The sequence below is a fragment of the Podarcis tiliguerta genome (genome assembly GCF_965153285.1).
Source record: "Podarcis tiliguerta genome assembly, chromosome: 9".
NCBI classification, from domain to species: domain Eukaryota; kingdom Metazoa; phylum Chordata; class Lepidosauria; order Squamata; family Lacertidae; genus Podarcis; species Podarcis tiliguerta.
Window position 1 is genome coordinate 8,723,664 of NC_139542.1, and position 20,296 is coordinate 8,743,959.

At 46.4% G+C, this 20,296-nt stretch overlaps 1 protein-coding gene across 1 annotated transcript in view; it reads left to right on the top strand.

Annotated features, from left to right (window-relative positions):
• The window catches only part of ADAMTS3 (ADAM metallopeptidase with thrombospondin type 1 motif 3), a 136,428-nt gene that overhangs the window by 37,070 nt on the left and 79,062 nt on the right, over positions 1–20,296 (top strand). The window contains exon 4 of the mRNA XM_083398240.1: positions 5,542–5,698. Coding sequence (XP_083254366.1) covers positions 5,542–5,698 — 157 coding nt within the window. The remainder of the gene's footprint in view (positions 1–5,541; positions 5,699–20,296) is intronic.

The following is a 20,296-nucleotide window of genomic DNA, read 5'->3' on the forward strand; positions in this document are numbered from 1 at the left end:
GATGTATTTTTCTGTTATTTTTTAAGAATAGCTGCAATTTTAATGCAAACGTTTTCCCCAACATATTCATTTTTGTACACATTCGTTGGAGCACTGTGTTGCAAAATTCAGAGAAGGGCAAACTTCAAAGGATAACTCTGGTTTGGTTTGTGTAATATATTTCAAAGGGGCTCGCTATCGGCTCTGATCTTCCAAAAGTCCAAGCAGACCTTCAAAAGAGTGACCTTGTAGAGTGACCTTGGCATCAGTTCTGCAGGTGGTAGTCAAAAGTGGCTTTTTTTTTGGCATCTTTTTTTTTGGGGGGGGGCAATCAACAATTTAGGTGTCTTCTTAAAAGAAGCTCAGCAACTTTTGGGGTGTCCTGGTTTTTACTGTTTGAAATATGGCAACTCTAAGTCACCACCTAGCAGTTCGTAAACACATCAAAGTGCAAGTAGATAAATAGGTACTGCTCTGGCGGGAAGGCAAACGGCGTTTCTGTGCGCTGCTCTGGTTCACCAAAAGCGGCTTAGTCATGCTGGCCACGTGACCCGGAAGCTGTCTGCAGACAAACGCCGGCTCCCTCGGCCAGTAAAGTGAGATGATCACCACAACCCCAGAGTCGTCCGCGACTGGACCTAACGGTCAGGGGTCCCTTTACCTTTAAGTCACCACTGCAGTCCATTACAAAGGTGGCTTGGATTGCAGAGACAATGGAGATTACCCCTTTGTTCAATCCACCACACACACACACACACAGAGAGAGAGAGAGAGAGAGAGAGAGAGTCTGGAATGAAGTGGGTATGGGTTTCACCATAAGGCAGCTTTTTTTGTTGGTTCAAATAACTTCTCCCTAGTATCTCAGTATATGCACAGCCCTCGGCATATTTACTCTGAAGCAAATATTGCTAAATTCAGTGGCACTTAACAGAACATTCCAATGCACGTTCATGCAGCAATAATTCATGTTGAGCTTGATGAGATCTATTCCCTACAAAGTGTGTTCAGGATTGCAGCATTAGTGGGGTAAGATAAGGACAAAGTTTGAGAGCACCAGGTCACTGAAAATCTGGGCAGGGGACATTTTAGAAGGCGAGAAAGCACTGCAGAGGGAGGGATCCTGCCTAGAGGCAACTCTACCCATTGATTATTATGTTGAAACAAGAGTAGGCCCTGACTGACTTCACAAGTAAAGAGGCAATTAGGAAGGAAGCCAATTCTTTTCCCCCCAGCTAAACTGAGTAGAGTAAGTGATTGCTTATCCAGTCAGGGGAGAGATTGTATTACCGTGTTGCCTGGTGCTGGTAACACCACACCTGAATTCCTGTGCACCTTTTGACCTTAAGAGAGTAGAACTGCAAAGCAATAAAAACCGAGTGTTGAACTGTGCATCCAGAAATGCCACATGGTTAGGAATGGCAGAGAAATTCAATTAAGTTTTCATTTAAATGTGGACTTACCTCATTTGCACTTCGTGAAACAATATGTGAACTGAAGCACAGTCATCTTTCGCAATTCACGCTGTCTGAATTTTGCAAAGCAGTCCTCCAGCCATATAGCATAAATGCATACACTGGGGTAAAGTGTGCCTTATAGATGCATATATTAGTGACTATAAACTAACAAAGATGCATTGTATTTTCCTTTGCAAAAACGAACAAACAAAAATTTATATTAGGCAAAAATGCATACATATCAAGCCCAGTAATAGCCTGCATATAAATGCATACTGTATATTAGTGATAGTAATTTGCAGAAATGCATTATAATAGAGGACATAGCTGTGCAATAAGGTGTCTATGATGCAAAACTGCATACCCCCCAAAAATGTGCATATTAGGAGAAATTCACCTGCTGGTGAATTTTCACCTGGGATGGATACATGAGAGATAGATGGATAGATGATAGATAGACAAGCAGATAGATATCGGTCATGAAATCATAGAAGTGCAGAATTGTAGAGTTGGCAGGTACCCTGAGGGTCACCCCCTGCAATGCAGGGATCTCAACTAAATCATGCATGATAGGTAGGGCCATCCAACCTTTGATTAAAAACTCCCAATGAAAGAGACGCCACCACCTTCTGAGGGAGCCAATTCTTACCATCAGAAAGTTCTTCCTAATGTTTAGTTGGAGTCTCCTTTGAATGCATTGGATCAGGTCCTCCCCTCCAGAGTAGGAGAAAACAAGCTTTCTCTATCTGCCATGTGACAGGCCTTTAGATATTTGAAGATAGCTATCATATCTCCTCTGAGTCTCATCCAGGCTAAGTCTTATCCAGTCCTATCCAGGCTAAACATACTCAGTTCTCTAAAGCATTCCTCATGAAGCTTGGCTTCTGGACCCTTTATCATCTTGTCTGCCTTCCTAATCATTCATACAAACAAATGGGGATACCGTGGATGCTCGGGTTGCGAACGTGATCTGTGCGGGATGCACGTTCGCAACCCGCAGCATTCGCAACCCATGTCTACACGTCTGCGCACGTGCGGGTTGAGATTTGGTGCTTCTGCGCATGAACAAAGCGTGATTTAGTGCTTCTGCGCATGCGCAACCGCCAAAACCCAGAAGTAACCTGTTCTGGTACTTCCGGGTTTCAGCGGTCCGCAACCCCAAAAAACACAACCTCAAGCGGCTGTAACCTGATGGTCCGAGGCCTCACCGCAGCAGGAGTCCCTTTATAGCTGGGAAGGAGAGCCTGGGCCACGCCCCCTGGGCCAGTTGGAGAAGGCCCTGGAAGGGAGCAGGCCCTGCAGTCCTCACCAAGCCGATGGTGACTGTATTTGGAGAACTGAACTCAATATTGGAAAAATGAGGAACTGATAGAAACCCAAAATTACCCATCACTTCTCTATTTACCCAACACCAACAACTTGTTTTTTGAAAATATTCCCCACTGTTAACCTTTCATGAATAAGGTCATCACCTATCTTACCACCCACCCCATCTTTCGCTGTAAAATAGAAAAATGGAAGAGGAACCTGCTGGGGAAAAGGCTGTTTTGGGCCTCCTTTCTTTTATTTTATTTCCTTTGAATACTTCCAAGCTGAAAGCATTGAAAATGGGATGTTTAAACAAACGTGGGAGTGCCAAGACAGAATCTTACATCATGAGCATAGCAACTGTAGGCACAAACTCTCTCTGTCTCTCCCCCCCCCCCCCATTTCAAATGGCAAGAAAGCAATCCATTCACTTGCCAGGAGGCTGCTAGGTTGCCAACCTAATAATGCTTCTTGGCCATACGGAAAGGGAAAAATGAGGGTGTGATCCTGAAATGGACTTATTTGAACTTAAATATCCCAATGGTTATTGTTGAGGAAAGGGGCCATTCAGAGGCAGAGTGGATGCTCTGCATTGCACTTCAGTTCTGCCATATCCCAATGAAAAGGATCTTCTGTAGCAGATTTGGGAAATGTCTGTGCCAGTGGTCCCAGAGAACCACTGCCAGCTGATTCCTGCCTTAAGAATGTCTTGCGTGTTTTGATGGCGCTGCATATTACCCTAAAAAAGCACACACACAACTTTTCAAGGAGCAAGAAGGATCAAAACAGATAATTATACGAAATATTCCAATCCCTGACTTCTTTCCTTGAAAGGAGCAGTGCCAGATTTACATATAAGCTAAACAAGCTATAGCTTTAAAAGGTTAGGGCCCCCCAAAACATTAAAGGAGAAAAAAACCTGGATGTACATTTCCAAAATATAAGATAAAAAACAAATAAAATAAAACCTACATACAGCAACAGTGTTTTGTGTTGTGTAGGCTCCTATGATGTAAATAATGGGCTCCACCTGCTAGCTTGTTCCCTAAAATATCACATTTAAAGGTCCACATTACCTTCAGTAGCTTAGGGCCACATCAAACCTAAATCCGGCCCTGGAAAGGAGTACAAAGTGGGGGCGGATACACAGCATGTCTACTCAAAACTAAGTCCCATTGAAATCAATGAGGCTTAAAAAAAGGTAAAGGGCCCCTGACAGTTAAGTCCAGTCACCAACGACTCTAGGGTTGTGGCGCTCATCTCGCTTTACTGGTCAAGGGAGCCAGCGCTTGTCCGCAGACAGTTTTTCCGAGTCATGTAGCCAGCATGACTTAGCCGCTTCTGGCGATACCAGAGCAGTGCACGGAAACTCCGTTTACCTTCCCACCAGAGTGGTACCTATTTATGTACTTGCACTTACTCTATGGTAAATAGATAACAGTAATACAGCCAAAGGCAAAGGCTCTTCAGCCCCACATGTTCTCCCTTCCAGCAACCAAGTAGTTGAGGAGCTATTCCTCCGATCCTATAGACTAGGGCTGGGGAATTGAATGCGGCCCCTCAAGCCTCTCTATCTGGCTCTTAGGAATCTCCCCAGGCCACTTCCCTTACCCAGCCAAACCATCTAGTGGCCCTGCTTTCCTTGAGTGGTTTTTACCTGGCTAGGATGTGCTTCTCCTTTTACTGCCTTCTCTCACCATGGCCAACATTTGAATGGCTTCGGGGCAGAGGTGTTCTAAGTAACCACAACTTTGAAGTGGCGTTGAATAACTTTTAGACGCCGGTCCTAAGCATTCCAACTAGGGAATAGATCCCACATGATTCTGCAATGTCTCTCTGCAATTTCTCATTGCTTATTATTTATTATTTATAAATATTATTATTTATAAATATTATTTATTAGCTCCCCCGTGCCATGGAGCTGCTGCTGCTGTGTCCCGTCCCCCCCCCCCTCCAACTTTTCAAGACAGTGTGGTTTTCATGATGGATCAGGAATGGGAAGATCCAGATTCAAATTCTTATTCCCCCATAGCACTTAGTACATTGAGCACTGGAACACTGGACATTGGAAGCTGCCTTAAACTGGGCCAAACCACTGGTCCATCTAGTTCCATATTGCCTCTACAGGATTTCAGGATTTCTGTCCCAACCCTATCTGGAAAAGCTGGGAAGTGAACCTGAGACTTTCTGCATGCAAGGCAGATGTTCTGCCACTGAGCTATGCCTGTTCCCCAATTGCCCAGACCCAGTAGTTCAGGGGTAGCCTGACTCCAACTGGAGTCCTGCTACATCTGCACCCATTACAGGGAGACAGTTGATTGCCAGTTTGTAGATGCACACACTCCAACTTGTGTTTGTCCCTTAACATTTCCACACTCCTCTGCAGAGCAATTCAAACAGGATTTCTGTACCTCTCATCCAAGCATAAGGTTAGGTCCTCCACCCTTGTTTTGTACAGTGGTATCTCTGGTTGCAAACGTGATCCATTCCGGAGCCCCGTTCGCAACCTGAAAGAACGCAACCCGCATCTGCGCATGCGCGGGTCACGATTCACCGCTTCCGTGCATGCGCGTAACATCATTTTGCGCATCTGCGTAACCCTTTCCAGTACTTCTGGGTTGCCGCAGGACGCAACCTGAAAACACGTAACCTGAACTGAATGTAACAAGAGGTATGACTGTACTACATTCAGTGGTTGACAGTTGAATGATCCCAACGACAATTTATTATCATGACAAATCTGGAAGACGGATTCTTCCCATATCGGTGTCTTCTTACTTCTTTTCCTCTTTCTGCCTAGGCTGGAATGATCAAAGTGGGTGAAGATGAATATTTCATTGAGCCATTGGAGAAAGGGAGACAAATGGATGAAGAGAGAGGGAGGAGTCACATGGTCTATAGGAGGTCGGCCATTGCACAAGATCCAGGAGACATACTCCCTGACATCCTCAGTGAAGGTATTTCTTATGTCTATGCTTACTTGAACTCGCTGACTGCATTGGGGCTGATCACAAAAGGCTAGCATCCTCGTTGCCTCGCATGCTTCCGCTCCCCATCCCCGAAGGATGTTAGAAGTTTTCCAGTTTTGATTAACCATAGTTTAGTATTCCCCCAGAACTTTAAATTATGGCTAATCTTAAGTATATTGTGTTGAAGCAAGCCAGCTTCCTAAACCATTATGTGAAACTGACATTTCCTATATTAACTACAGTTTAGGATTGTATCAGAACTCAGAACTGTGGCTAATCTTAGGTATATTTTGTTGAAGCAAGCCAGCTGTGTGAAACTGACTTATTTCAGACAAACCATAATTCAGATTAACCACAGTTTATCAGGGTTTTGGCAATGCCACAACTTCTGGTTAATCAAATGTGGAATTCTGGTTAATCCAAGCATTTTGAATTGTGCTTGGAAACATACTGGGAACCAATGTAGATCTTTTAGGACTGGTGTTTTATGTTCCTGGTGGCCGCTCCCAGTCAACAGTCTAGCAGCCACATTCTGGATTAATTGTAGGATTAATTGTAGCTTCTGTGTCACCTTCAAAGGTAGCCCCATGTAGAGTGCATTGCAGTAGTCCAAGCGGGAGATAACCAGAGCATGTACCACTCTGGCGAGACAGTGCGCAAGCAGGTAGAGTCTCAGTCAGTGTACCAGATGGAGCTGGTAAACAGCTGCCCTGGACACAGTGTGAGCTAGGCTCATTCCTAACATCAAGGTTTAGTGTTATGTCTGTACATGGTCACTGTCACCATGAATATTTCTTTGTTGTATCTTTTTGCAGGGAGACAGGTGGATAGCTTTGAATAAGTAGGTCAAAAATTGAGGGTTTCTTATATTAACTGTGGAAATTTAATAAAAACAACATTGTAGAAGATCAGCAGCAATAGCGGTGTGGATTTTAATTTGGTTGTTGTTGATTGGATTCTTTTTTGCAGATCCTGAGCATTGATTTGATTAAAAACCTAAAATACTCTTTTAGGAATGGATTCACACAGTGATACAAACTACTTGTTGAGTTTGGTTCAAGTAGGATTGAGTTGCATGCGACTGTCGAAGGTGATGCTGAATAAATTGTGTGCACTGAAAACTTTGGACAAATTCAGTGTTGGCCTATGATACTGACATTTAACGAGAAAGGAAATGATGTGTTAAACTCAAGGATGATAGCTTCATCTGCTAAATGGAGCTTCCATGTTTAAGCAATAGTGTGTTGCGGAATACCAGTTGCTGGTGGAGAAGAACTGTCACCTTCAAACCCTGCTTTGGGGCTTCTTGTGATGTTCTTTTGCAGTGGTAGACTATGTGGTACCTGCCAGATGTTGTTGGACTGCAATTCCCATAACCCCCAGCCAGCATGGCCTATAGTCACAGATGGTGGGAGTTGCGTCCAACAACACTGAGGATAATGTAAGTTGTGTGCTCTCCCAAAGTCAATGGACTACAACTCCCATCATCTCTGACCATTGGCCATGCTGGCTGGGGCTGATGTGAGTCCAGCAGCATCTAGAAAGCTCTAACTTGGCTACCCCTGTTGGTTGGGGGCGTTTTTTGATAGTGGTGATGGGGATAGATAATGTGATACCAGCTATGCACTGAACCACCACGGGGAATTTCCCCTTAAGACCTCAGGAAATAGCTGCTGTTTTTTAGAGCTGAACGGTGAAATTAATTGAGTCAGTGGTCTATGATACATCACAATATGATTACAGGGACTTGTAGTTCATGTCCAATCAGCAGTGCAGTTATGTAATTTTAGACTCTGGACTTAATGTTCTTAGGTGGGGGACGTCTTTGGGTGGTAAAATCTTGCTTACTTCAAATGGTGTTATGCCCCCTCCTTAACCCGCTTACTTAAAATTGAGGCAAGCCAACCATGCTGAGTTTGGGGGCCCAACTACTCATTCTACCAAGTGGGACCCTGGGCCTGGCTTAACTATGGTCAATTATCCCATGAGAATCCAGTGTGTAGGATGAAGGGCCTGAGAAAAAGCAAAAGACGCATCTCATATGTGTGCCTGAGAGATTACCAATGTGGTCACCACTGTGATGCCTGTGGGTGCAGTGGAAGACTTGAGGTCTTTCCCTGGTGCCCGTAACATCTCTTACCTGCCCATCACTGCCACCGCAGTCAGGAGGTGTTGAGGGCAGTTACCTTCCTTCCCATGAAAAGTACACGAAGGAGGAAGTTGGGAAAGTGATGCTCTTTCTCATGTTCTCTTTTACCTCCATGCAGTTTTCCAAGCTCTGATTAATGCTTTTACCCAGATCCCACAGGAAAGCAGAATGTGAGCATATATAGTCTCTTAGGGAGAGGGCTTATACAGGAGGCAGGATGATGTGTGGAGAGCAGTTGGTGCCCATGGCGCTCACTCAAATTTCAAAAAATGTGCCCACCGGCTGAAAAAGTTCGGCAATACTTGAAGTACTGTGGACACTCGGGTTGCGAATGTGGTCCGTGCAGGATGCACATACGCAACCCACAGCGTTCACAACCCGCGTCTGCACACGTGCGGGTTGCGATTTGGTCTGCGTGTGCGCAAAGCGTGATTTAGCGCTTCTGCGCATGCGCGACGCCAAACCTCGAAGTAACCCATTCCGGTACTTCCAGGTTTTGGAGGTCTGTAACCCCCAAAAAACGCAACCTGAAGCGGCTGTAACCTGAGGTATGACTATACTCTGTGCAAGCATGGAGACCCATTCAGCTTCTTTCACTCACCGACTTTTCTTAATGCCCTATATTTCATTTCCATTTCCACTTACAGATAAACTAGGGGATAAAACTGAGATTTTAACATTATTTACTGTCTGAGCACATCACTCTTTTGGAGTAATTGTTTTGTCTGGATATGTCTGCAGGCAAGCGGAATACGGTTGACCCACCTTAAAACAATTATTGTCCAGACTATTCAGCAATATCTTTTCCCCCTCCCTCTTTTCAAAAATTATATAGATGCTTGAGAAGCCAAGTGGTTCGTAAACAAACAATGAATTCTCTCAAAGATGGTTGGAAGCTCTCAAGAGTGCATTCCAATGGATGTAAAGAATATAACAAATGATTCTCTTTTATATTTAATTACTCCCTAGGTTACTAATGTGGCTCCATTGTATAGATGTGTTGGATACTGAAACAATATTATTATTAATATATTAATAGAAATATCACTATGATGTGGCTCATTTTCAGGGCACCTTAGCATTTATTTGGAATTTTGGTGGATGTGGTGCTTGGAGCTTATTTTATTGTTGCAAAGTAGTCAAGCATGGTGTGCACCTTTTTCTTTCAATTAAGTCTTTCTTCAGCAATTTGCAGCCTCCCTGGCTGCCTACATTTTCTGAACAGGAATCTCCTACCCCAGTGGGAGAAGTTAACCACATGAGGCTTTCTCCTGGCCTTCACTGAAGTATGAGCACCCACTTTTGATGGCTTTAAAAGAGGATTGGACAAATTCATGGAGGGTAAGGCTATTAGCCACAATGGCTATGCTTTTCCTCCACTGTCAGAGGAAAACCATTTTCCTGGATACCAGGAATTTCATGGGTAGAGTGTTGTCGCGGTCCTGCCTTTGGTTTTCCCATAAGGCAGCAGTTCTCAACCTGTGGGTAAGCGAATGTTGTTGGACTACAACTCCCATCATCCCTGAGCTTTGGCCTTGCTAGCTAGGGGTGATGGGAGTTGTAGTTCAACAACATCTGGGGACCCACAGGTTGATCCATAAGGCATCCGGTTGGTCACTGTGAGAACAGGATGCAAGACTTGGTGGACCTTTGACTTGATCCAACAAGGTTCTTCTTATGTTCCTAAGGCAGAAGGGACCCGTTTTTCCACTTAGGAGCCAGCAACTCTGCTTTAACATACTCTCCAACATTTCTCCAATGACAATAGGGATGTTTTATTCAATAATAATAATAATAATAATAATACCCCACCCATCTGACTGGGTTGCCCTACCCACTCTCGGCAGCTTCAAACATATATAAAAACATAATAAAACATTTTTTAAAAACCTTCCCTATACAGGACTGCCTTCAGATGTCTTCTAAAGGTTGTATACAGTAGTTATTTATCTCTTTGGCTCGGGGGGGGGGGGGCGGTGTCGCATAACTCCATATCCTCCAATGGCAATAGGGACTTGCTATCATGGACTGCAAGAAGATCAAACCTATCCATTCTGAAGGAAATCAGCCCTGAGTGCTCACTGGAAGGACAGATCCTAAAGCTGAGGCTCCAATACTTTGGCCACCTCATGAGAAGAGAGGACTCCCTGGAAAAGACCCTGATGTTGGGAAAGATGGAGGGCACAAGGAGAAGGGGACGACAGAGGACGAGATGGTTGGACAGTGTTCTCGAAGCTACCAACATGAGTTTGACCAAACTGTGGGAGGCAGTGGAAGAGAGGAGTGCCTGGCGTGCTCTGGTCCATGGGGTCATGAACAGTTGGACCCGACTAAACGACTAAACAACAACAATTATACTCTCCAACATTTCTCCAATGAAAATAGGGATGCCCTATGGAAAAGTGGGATATTCTGGGATCAAATCAGAAACCGGGATGGCGTCTGTAAATCTGAGACTGTCCCTAGAAAATAGGGACACTTGGAGGGTCTGCTTTGAGTAACAGTAGACCTCTTTTGTTTTAGGGCAATTGAATACATGTACGCGGGTGGCGCTGTGGGTTAAAGCCTCAGCACCTAGGGCTTGCCGATCGAAAGGTCGGCGGTTCGAATCCCCGCAGCGGGGTGTGCTCCCGTTGTTCGGTCCCAGCGCCTGCCAACCTAGCAGTTCGAAAGCACCCCTGGGGGCAAGTAGATAAATAGGGGCCAGCTTACTAGCGGGAAGGTAAACGGCGTTTCCGTGTGCGGCTCTGGCTCGCCAGATGCAGCTTTGTCATGCTGGCCACGTGACCCGGAAGTGTCTTCGGACAGTGCTGGCCCCCGGCCTCTTTGAGTGAGATGGGCGCACAACTCTAGAGTCTGTCAAGACTGGCCCGTACGGGCAGGGGTACCTTTACCTTTACCTTTACTGTTCTCAGAGCCACCTGCCCATGACCACAGGGCTTTTACAAATCAAAGACACTTCCATGGCTCTTAGGACTGAAACTTCTCTTTCCTCCCTCCCTCCTGGTCATTAGACACTTAACTTACATTGGGCCCTTGAGGAGTCTGGAGGACAAATCCAGTCTAAGAAGATTGTTATTTATAAAGGTGGAGTGCTGTGTGATTGGCTTAGCTCTGGGTTGCCGCAACGGGCATTGTAATTAAGGAAGCCAAGTCACCTGAGGGAGAGTGTGTGGGAGGCATCTTGCCAATCCATTTACAGACCTGAAGGTTGATTACATCCAGCAGATGTGGGCTTCCCACCTCATTCTTATCATTGCCGAGAACAGATTGAGCACACTTCGGATTTTTAATGCTGATTAAGGTGGAGCTGGGGAGGGGTGGAGATTGTAACCAGGGTGGACTTGGGGGGATGACATTCACCTAAGTCCTCCTCAGCCAAGCCCCATTAAAACTAATGAATCTAGCTTATTCTTTTCAGTTAAGTTCAGTGGGTCTACTCTCAGTAGGACTAGCGGGGAATACCACTCTCAGTGCTGCAGCAGTACTGATTGCTTCAAATAGCTCTAAGTCACCTGGATCCTTTACATCGGAGTTTCCCAAACTTGGGTCTCCAGTTTCCATCATCCCTGACCACTGGTCCTGCTAGCAAGGGATGATGGGAGTTGTAGTCCAAAGCCAGCTGGAGACCTGAGTTTGGGAAATCCTGCTTTACATTTTGCAAGGAAAGGCAGCTGTAGGGATTGTTGTGTGCTCAACTAATACAGGCTTGTTTGTTTTTAATTAGGCATGGTGCTATTTACTTTTGGAAGGCCCGAGGGCCACATTTGCTGTTACACAACCCTCCAGGGGCCACTTGCTAGGGATGAGTGTGGCCAAAGCAAAAGTGGGCATAGCCAGAGTTTGCTTGCAGATAAAGAGAGAGAGAGAGAGAGAGAGAGAGAGAGAGAGAGAGAGAGAGAGAAACAGAGAGACAAAAGCAGACAGATTTACGTTTTCTCTGTGTGTTTCTCTCTCTCTCTCTCTCTCTCTCTCTCTCTCTCTCTCACACACACACACACACACACACACGCAGAGAGAGAAAGAGAGAGAGAGAGAAAATAGACAGGCAGTAAAACACACACACACACACACACACACACACACACACACACACACAAAATGACTTGAAACCCCACCAACCCACTCTTCTCTTAATCCATGGCTCTGCTGAAGTCTTTTTTCTCTCAGCTCAGCACCAGAGTGGAGCAGAACAGCCCTCTGCTTTACTATGCAAAGCTGTGGATTACTACAGCAATCAAATCTCCACCGAAAGCCACTTCAAACATCAAACAGAAATGTACGGTATCAACAAGGCCGCTCGACACCATAGCAGATCAACTCCCAAGCCATTTACAGCGGCCCACCTCAGGCCAGCCCCCTCCAAAAGACTAGTCGAAAATGTGTTTTGTTGAGAAATGAATAATGATGGTGCCAGACAGAGCCATAGCTGTCAATTCCCTATTCCAGCGCCGTTTCTCACTGCTTCCCACTGCTATCTGGATTGTTAGATATCCCATAGATTGTCCCCGGGACAGGTGAGGCTGCTGATCCTTTATTTTCAAATTTGAAAGTTGACAGCTATGGACAGAGCTGGCCCTGAGATCTTTGGATGAAGGGCGGAATATAGGGCTGCTATATAGGGTTTTCCCAGACATGTCCGGGAATCAGACTGACAAAATGGCATCTGGGTGGATTTTTGCCGAATTGGCAAAATGTCCAGGAAAAGCCGGGGGGGGGGGGCGAGATTTAAATATGATTTTAAATGTCCAGGGAAACCTTGCTAAAAATATTTTATTTTTTTTATTTTTTTTAAATGATTTGAAAATAAAAAAAGCCCCCAAACAGCCTCAGCCAATATCATGTTTCTCAAAACAATAAGAGTGCATGATTCAAGGGACTGCAGTGGTTTTCTTTTCTGGAGGAAACAGCAGCAGCAGCAGGAGCATCCCTTCCTCCAGTGTGCAGACATGGCCTTGGCGAGGCGAGTGCTGGCTGTTCTCCCTCGTCATCTCTCCAGCACCTGCTAAGGAGAGGTTTCCAAGAGGACCTTGCAGCCAGCAGCGATGGCTCAGAGGGCCCTGCAGGAGGGCTGGGGGCACCTTTCCAATAGCCACTGCCTCCCCTCCCAGCTTGAGTGTGCATATCACCAAAGCCCCCCACCACTACCACCAACATAGAACTCCTTGCACATTGCTATAGAGAGAGGTGGGTCTGTGTGTAGCTGGGGGGACAGCAACCCCCTCCACTAATTGTGTCTCGCCAGGCCAAGCCTCCTCCTTCCACTGGTGGAGGAAGGGGGGTGCGGTGGATGTGGTCCACCCCAGGTGTCATCCCCAGGGCCCTGCAGAGCCAGGCAGAGGCCCAGGCCAGGTAGATAACGTGCCCCCCTTTTTTACCCTGGGGATAACTGAAGTCTTATAAATAAGTAAGTATATAAATAATTTTCACAAAAGGTATGCTGACAAATAATTTTATTTCAAGGCTTAAACCGTATCTGCATATAAAAACAAAAATGGAAAATATAGATATACAAAAGTGCTTTTTAAAAATACATAACGTGGGATGCCGGTGGCGCTGTGGGTTAAACCATAGAGCCTAGGACTTGCCGATCAGAAGGTCGGCAGTTCGAATCCCCACAACGGGGTGAGCTCCCGTTGCTCGGTCCTTGCTCCTGCCAACCTAGCAGTTTGAAAGCATGTCAAAGTGCAAGTAGATAAATAGGTACCACTCTGGTGGGAAGGTAAACGGTGTTTCCGTGCGCTGCTCTGGTTCACCAGAAGTGGCTTAGTCATGCTGGCCACATGACCCAGAAGCTGTACACCTGCTCCCTTGGCCAATAAAGTGAGATGAGCGCTGCAACCCCAGAGTCGGCCATGACTGGACCTAATGGTCAGGGGTCCCTTTACCTTCACCTTTTATTCCATCATCATCATCACCACCACCACCAATATGCCGCCCATCTGATTGGGTTGCCCCAGCCACTCTGGGCAGTTTTCAAGATATATAAAAACATAATAAAACATTAAACATAAAAAACCTTCCCTATACACAGCTGCCTTCAGGTGACTTCTAAAAGGTGTTAGTTACTGATCTCCTTGGCTCGGGGGTTGCATAGCTCCATACCCGCCAATATTTCTCCAGTGAAAATAGGGATGTCCTAAGGAATAGTGAGATCTGGACCATAAAGAAGGCTGATTGCCGAAGCATTGATGCTTTTGAATTATGGTGCTCTTGAGAGTCCCATGGCCTGCAAGAAGAGCAAACCGATCCATTCTTAAGGAAATCAACCCTGAGTGCTCACTGGAAGGACAGATCGTGAAGCTGAGGCTCCAATACTTTGGCCACCTCATGAGAAGAGAAGACTCCCTGGAAAAGACCCTGATGTTGGGAAAGATTGAGGGCACAAGGAGGAGGGGATGACAGAGGACGAGATGGCTGGACAGTGTTCTCGAAGCTACCAGCATGAGTTTGACCAAACTGCGGGAGGCAGTGGAAGACAGGAGTGTCTGGTGTGCTCTGGTCCAGGGGGTCACAAAGAATCGGACACGACTAAATGACTAAACAAAGGAAAAGTGGGACATTCTGGGATCAAATCAGAAACTGGGATGGCTTCTGTGAATCTGGGATTGTCCCTGGAAAATAGGGATATACTTGGAGGGTCTGTGCAGGTGGCCCCTGATCTAAAGGGAATAATAAGACTGTAAGCCCTCCAAAGAAAGAGGAAGAGGGACTGTTGGTTCCACTGTAAGCACACAGTAGCTTTCACTGGAAAGATCCCCTGGGCTCAGACCAGGGCTAGAAAGCCAGGCAAGTTCATTCTGGCAAGGGAGAACGGAGGAGAGCACAGCGCCTGAAGCACAACGGCCTCTCCGCATGCCTGCCTGACGCCGCACGTAAGGGAACAAGAGTCCTCGAGGGAAATTTCCTTCCCTGCAGGCCGGGAGCCAGAGCCAAAAGTACTGGGCAGCCCTGTTTCATAAATAAATAGGGAAGTGTTCCAAACAAACAGGGGTAGTGAGTCATAAGCAGGGAGCATATCTGTGGCAGGCCAAGTTCTCCGTGAGAGGAGAATTGCTGAGAATGTGTACGACTCTTGCTCTCTCCTGCAGGCGCATCGAAGCATTCTGTTTTGCAAAGAGATTTTCCAGGTCTGTTGAACCTGGACACACAAACCGACCGGCAAACAAAACTGGGGTCCAAGAAGGAAGTGCCTGCCTTAAATCAGAGCAGAGAGTCTCTCAAAGGTCACACTGGGCTACCTTGTTCTTGGAAGTTGCGGAACGTATTTGCCTAGAAAGTGCAATGCGAGGGATGGGGCGGTTTCAGCCAACATAGCTAGGCTGTGCTCTCGATTTCCTTCAGCATCCATTTAGCTTCAGCAAATAAGAATGCAAAGTTAGTACTCCACTTTTTAAAAAAGAAAATTGTTAGGGTTTTGGAAGAGGAACACAGTATAATTGTGTGGCTTTCTTGCCTTTGCATGCTCCTTTTGCTAAACACGGGACGCGGGTGGCGCTGCGGGTTAAAGCCTCAGTGCCTAGGGCTTGCCGATCGAAAGGTTGGCGGTTCGAATCCCCGCGGCAGGGTGCGCTCCCGCTGTTCAGTCCCAGCGCCTGCCAACCTAGCAGTTTGAAAGCACCCCGGGTGCAAGTAGATAAATAGGGATCGCTTACTAGCGGGAAGGTAAACGGCGTTTCCGTGTGCGGCTCTGGCTCGCCAGAGCAGCGATGTCACGCTGGCCACATGACCCGGAAGTGTCTTCGGACAGCGCTGGCCCTTGGCGCACAAGATGGGCGCACAACCCTAGAGTCTGTCAAGACTGGCCCGTACGGGCAGGGGTACCTTTACCTTTACCTTTACTTTGCTAAACACATGTGGGCTTAGGATGGAGAGATGTCCAAGGGGGACTGCCCTGTTCTGGTGTTGCAGAGGCACCTACAGGGCAAGGACTACAGGTAGACTGAGGTCTTTTGAGCCTCTGTCTCTGGTCTGCCTTTCCTAGACTGCACCCCCTTTTTTTGAGAATTATGGTACTTAAAGGGCCAACCCTCTAGGGTGATGGAATTTCATTGGTCCCAATGTAATTTAGCCTTCTGTTTCTGCAATTCACTGAATGTTGTGGTAGTTTTCAGCTCAAAAAAGTACCAAAATTGCACATTTAAAAATGTGTATTTTAGGGCAAGAATATTTTTTTAGAAATGCATACACTGAGATACATATTTGAACTTATTCTGTTTTGTGACCATTGAAGAATGATTTTTTGAAGGGATAGTTTTTAAAAGGATTTCAGAGAATAACACATAGGTGGGATGGCACAGAAGTATGAACACATGGGAAACTGACATGTATCTGTATTAAAAAATCAGAAACCTAAATAATTCATCTCTAGTGTATGTACACACACACACACACACACACACAAACCCTCAGATCACTGGAATATTTGGGACTTTGCTCTTTCCAAGGCAGAGTGATTTGTGGGTAGAAGCTAATCTGGTGCCAGAAAGAAGAGGCTTCGTTTCCACAAGCTGGGTAGTATTTTGCGGTTTCTCACTTTAATTTTTCCACATGCAAATATTTGCATACAGCAGAAGGCATCCAAAAGCAGGCTTTGTGTCGCCAGTGAAGATGACAGGATCACTAAAGCAGTTGACTGCATATTTCCCTTCCCTGCAAGGACTGGAACTTTGTCAAAGTGCGGGATTTAAAAATAATAATAGTAATCATTTAATTTCAGCTGAGGTTTGCATTTCTTCTTCTTATAGCTACAGAAGGGTTTAAGAAATTCTGTGCTTCTTTGAGTCACTAGATTGGAATAAGGAGCGAAGAATAGCTGGCTGCAACCTTTTTGAAAGTCTTTCTTGTGATATTCCATTCTTATTCAAGCCTGTATTGTTACATAACCACCCCAATCTCTGAGTGGTGCGAGATTCCAGGGGTCCAGGCATTTATCCTGTGTTCATGTTTGATTTGGAAATGAGGTGCAGCAGAGACTGTGGTGTCTTTATGATATATGGTTTATTTTCACACATATACAACCTAAGCCTTTGATGGAAGGGATACCCAGAATCATACTTCAAGAGGGTCCCATTTCTCCCATTGCTACAGCTTCCGGTTCAAACAGGCACCACACTTTGTGCTTTAGCCTCTCTCAGCAGTTTGCTGCATTGAACAAACTGACACCATTCTCCCTCAATCATGCCACAGCAAACTGAAACCCCAAAACTTCCTCCTAACAAAAACCAGGAAGTGACCTATCCAGACAACAGAACAACTCTTCTTGTCTCCTGGGTGACACCGACACCATTAGGCAGTTGAATGCACATGTATACTCTGTCTGTTTCTCTCCCATCTACTGACCCCCTCTGTGTGGCCCTGGGTTCTGGCAACCCACGCTACACCACTGGCTTCACCCATCTGCTGAATGGCAGAGTCTCTGCTGTATTGATGGCCCATCTCCGTGCCTTTGTTCTCTGTTAATGGCCTATCTCTCAGGTGATCTCCTGACACGGGAAGCTGAATCCAGATGTTAAGAGTCTGATTTCCAGTCTAATTCTCCAAACGTTAAATTCTAACACATACTAAATCCAGGAATTATGGGTGCCTTGCAGCTACGAACGCACAGAATCACAGAATCGTAGAGTTGGAAGGAACCCTAAGGGTTATCTAGCCCAGCCCCTTTGCAATGCAGGAATCTTTTTCCCCACTGAGGGATTGAACCCACAACCCTGAGATTAAGAGTCTCATGCAAGGTAGCCTCACCTACTTACACACCCACTAGTCCTGCCTCCCCTGCATTTGACAGACACCTCAAGCTGCTTTCTGTGCATATGATATCATAGATCTGTAGAGTTGGAAGGGACCCTGAGGGTCATCTAGTCCAAGCCCTTGCAAACAGCTGTCCCTTAACAGCCAGATGCACTTATATACCATGTCTAACCACTGGTCCATCTACCTCAGTATTGTCAATACTAATTGGCAGCAGCTCTCCAGGGTTTCAGGAAGGAGGCGTCTCTCCCACTACTACCTGACCATTGGTGGGGATTGAACCTTCTGCATGCAAAGCAGGTGGTCTACCACTGAGCTATGGCATTTATGCAGATAGAGCTCCTCCTCACAAGAGGGATATTGGGCTAATCAGGATGCCCTTTCAGGTGGATTAAGCTCTATGCACCAGGGTCTCATTTTCACCAAGCGTGCGGCCTGCAGGAGGTATGTTTTGTCAATGTGGGATGGAAATAGACTGTGTGACCTTGCAACTCCCCAATATGCATAAGGGGTGTTCCTACCACTGGATGTTGCTCAGTTTTAGAGCATCTTCTTTCCATGTGGAAGATCCCAGGTTCAGTCCCCAGCATCTCCAGGGAGGGCTGGATCAGAACCCTGTCTGAAACCCTACAGAGGCAATATGTAGCTAGATGGGCCAATGGTTTGGCCCAGATTAAGGCAGTTTCCAGTGTTCAGTGTTCCAATGTCTAATGTGGAGACACTATGGGGGAATACGAATGGATCTGGAAAATACTTCCTTTGTGAAACCCTGGAGAGTTACTGACAATTCTGAATGATATGGAGCAATAGCTCTGACTCAGTATAAGGCAGCTTCCCAGTTCCTATTTGAGCATCTCACTTTTCATCTCCTACTCACATATCCTTTGGGTGGAAGCCATGCAGATACTTCCTTTCCCTGTAATCTTTCCTGCATGTATTCCTCTGTGGGAATTGATTTCCTGCCTAGTCCATGACCGAAGTCAGCTGTCTCCGGGAATTATTTCGTCAAAGGTCCCCATCATCGCGGCCCCCTGCCTGTATGCCCATGTGTAGGGGAGATATTCCTCTTGAGTGTGATATCACAGCACCCGGTAATCAAAGGCCCTGCAAAATCTCCCGGAAATGACTCATGTGAGAACATGATGTGCATTTGGGGAATGGTTCCCAGCGGACTCCAGTTCTGCCGTGCATGCTGTCAAAAGCTTGTTGATGTGCGTAAATTCTACCAGAGTGCATCAGCCAGATCTCAGACCATGACCCACCTCTCTCCGTCTCTCTCTTTCTCTCTGCTGAAAGAGCTCTTCTTATCAAGGATTTCTCATTGCCTAATTTTCAAGTATTTCAAGTATGTGAGTATGCACATGTTTGTGTTATGTGCTACTTCTCCCGAGAAAGCACCCAGAAGGCTTAGTGATGCAATCTTGGTTGGAAGAGGAAGTGCTCATTGCGTCTTTCCAGAGATAAAAGATATCAGTCTCCTTTTGTTTATAGTGGTGTTGATTTGTGTTGCTTTTCTTACAGGGGTAAGCAGTGGCCACATTCACTATATACATTTAAAGCACTTTTGAACACTCATGGCCTTCCCCCAAAGCAGTGGTTTTCAACCAGGGAGCCGTGGCACCCTGGGGTGCCCTGAATGAAGATCAGGGGTGCTGTGGGCAACACTGGCCTCTGTCCCTCTTTCCTTCCCTCCCTCCTCTGAGGCCCTCTGACATCTCTGCCTCCCAAAGGCTTGCACTGCTGTTCATTTAAGCAGCCCTGGCTAAGAGCTCTGCAGGCAAAGCCACTTCCGAACTTGAGAGGAGGTGGAGTTGTGGGCTTCACGCCCTCTCCAGATGCGCAGGGGCTGGCTCTCAGCCTCCGTGCAATTGAGGGAATCCCCGGCCGTGTCATCCCCTGGCCAGCCAATCGGCTGGCCTGGGGGGGGTGTGTGGCTTGCACTATATTACACTATATCAGCTCATCGGGTTTCCCACCCTCCTGCCCCTTAGGTTTTTCCTTTGACCTTGCTATGGACCTCAGTTGGTCGCCATTAAGGGGCCTGGTAGGGATTTTTTCCACTTGGCAAATTGGCACCAGCCACTTGGTTTTTCGCCTACCTCGTAGCAAATCGTCACAACTTCCTTGGCATTGGCGGTTAGGCATTTGTAGGGGTATATTGTTATGTAGATGGAAGAGGCGACATAGCGCCATCACCTGCCCCGCATATCAAAGGGTAGTCTGGTTAAAGGATTCCAGGAGGCATGGCCCTGTCCAAAGCCTATGGAGGTGAGGGCCTAAGGCACGCCCCCTATTGGTGACCCCAGGGGAGTTCCTAGTTGATGTGCATCAGCAGGACTCCCCTACTGGTGGTTAACCCTTCCTGGACTTCAAGCAAACAGGCTGAAGCTGGATAGTCGGTTAGGACCAATGCCTAAGCCAATATCGCTCATCACCTGTAACCAAAAAGTTGTGGCCATTTTTAGCCCATTAACCTAAATAATTGTATCATGTGTCTTTATTTCCACTGGGGGGAGGCGGGAACTCACCACGCAAATGCAGCCCTGGCTACAAGCTCAATTTGGGGCTGTAGTGGGGATGACAGCTCAGAGACCAGGGACAGCAGTAGCAGCAACTGCCCAGAGGAGTCCCAAGGAATGGAGAGAGGAAAGGAGGCCGAGGGAACACTCCACAAGGAAGGGTGTTTG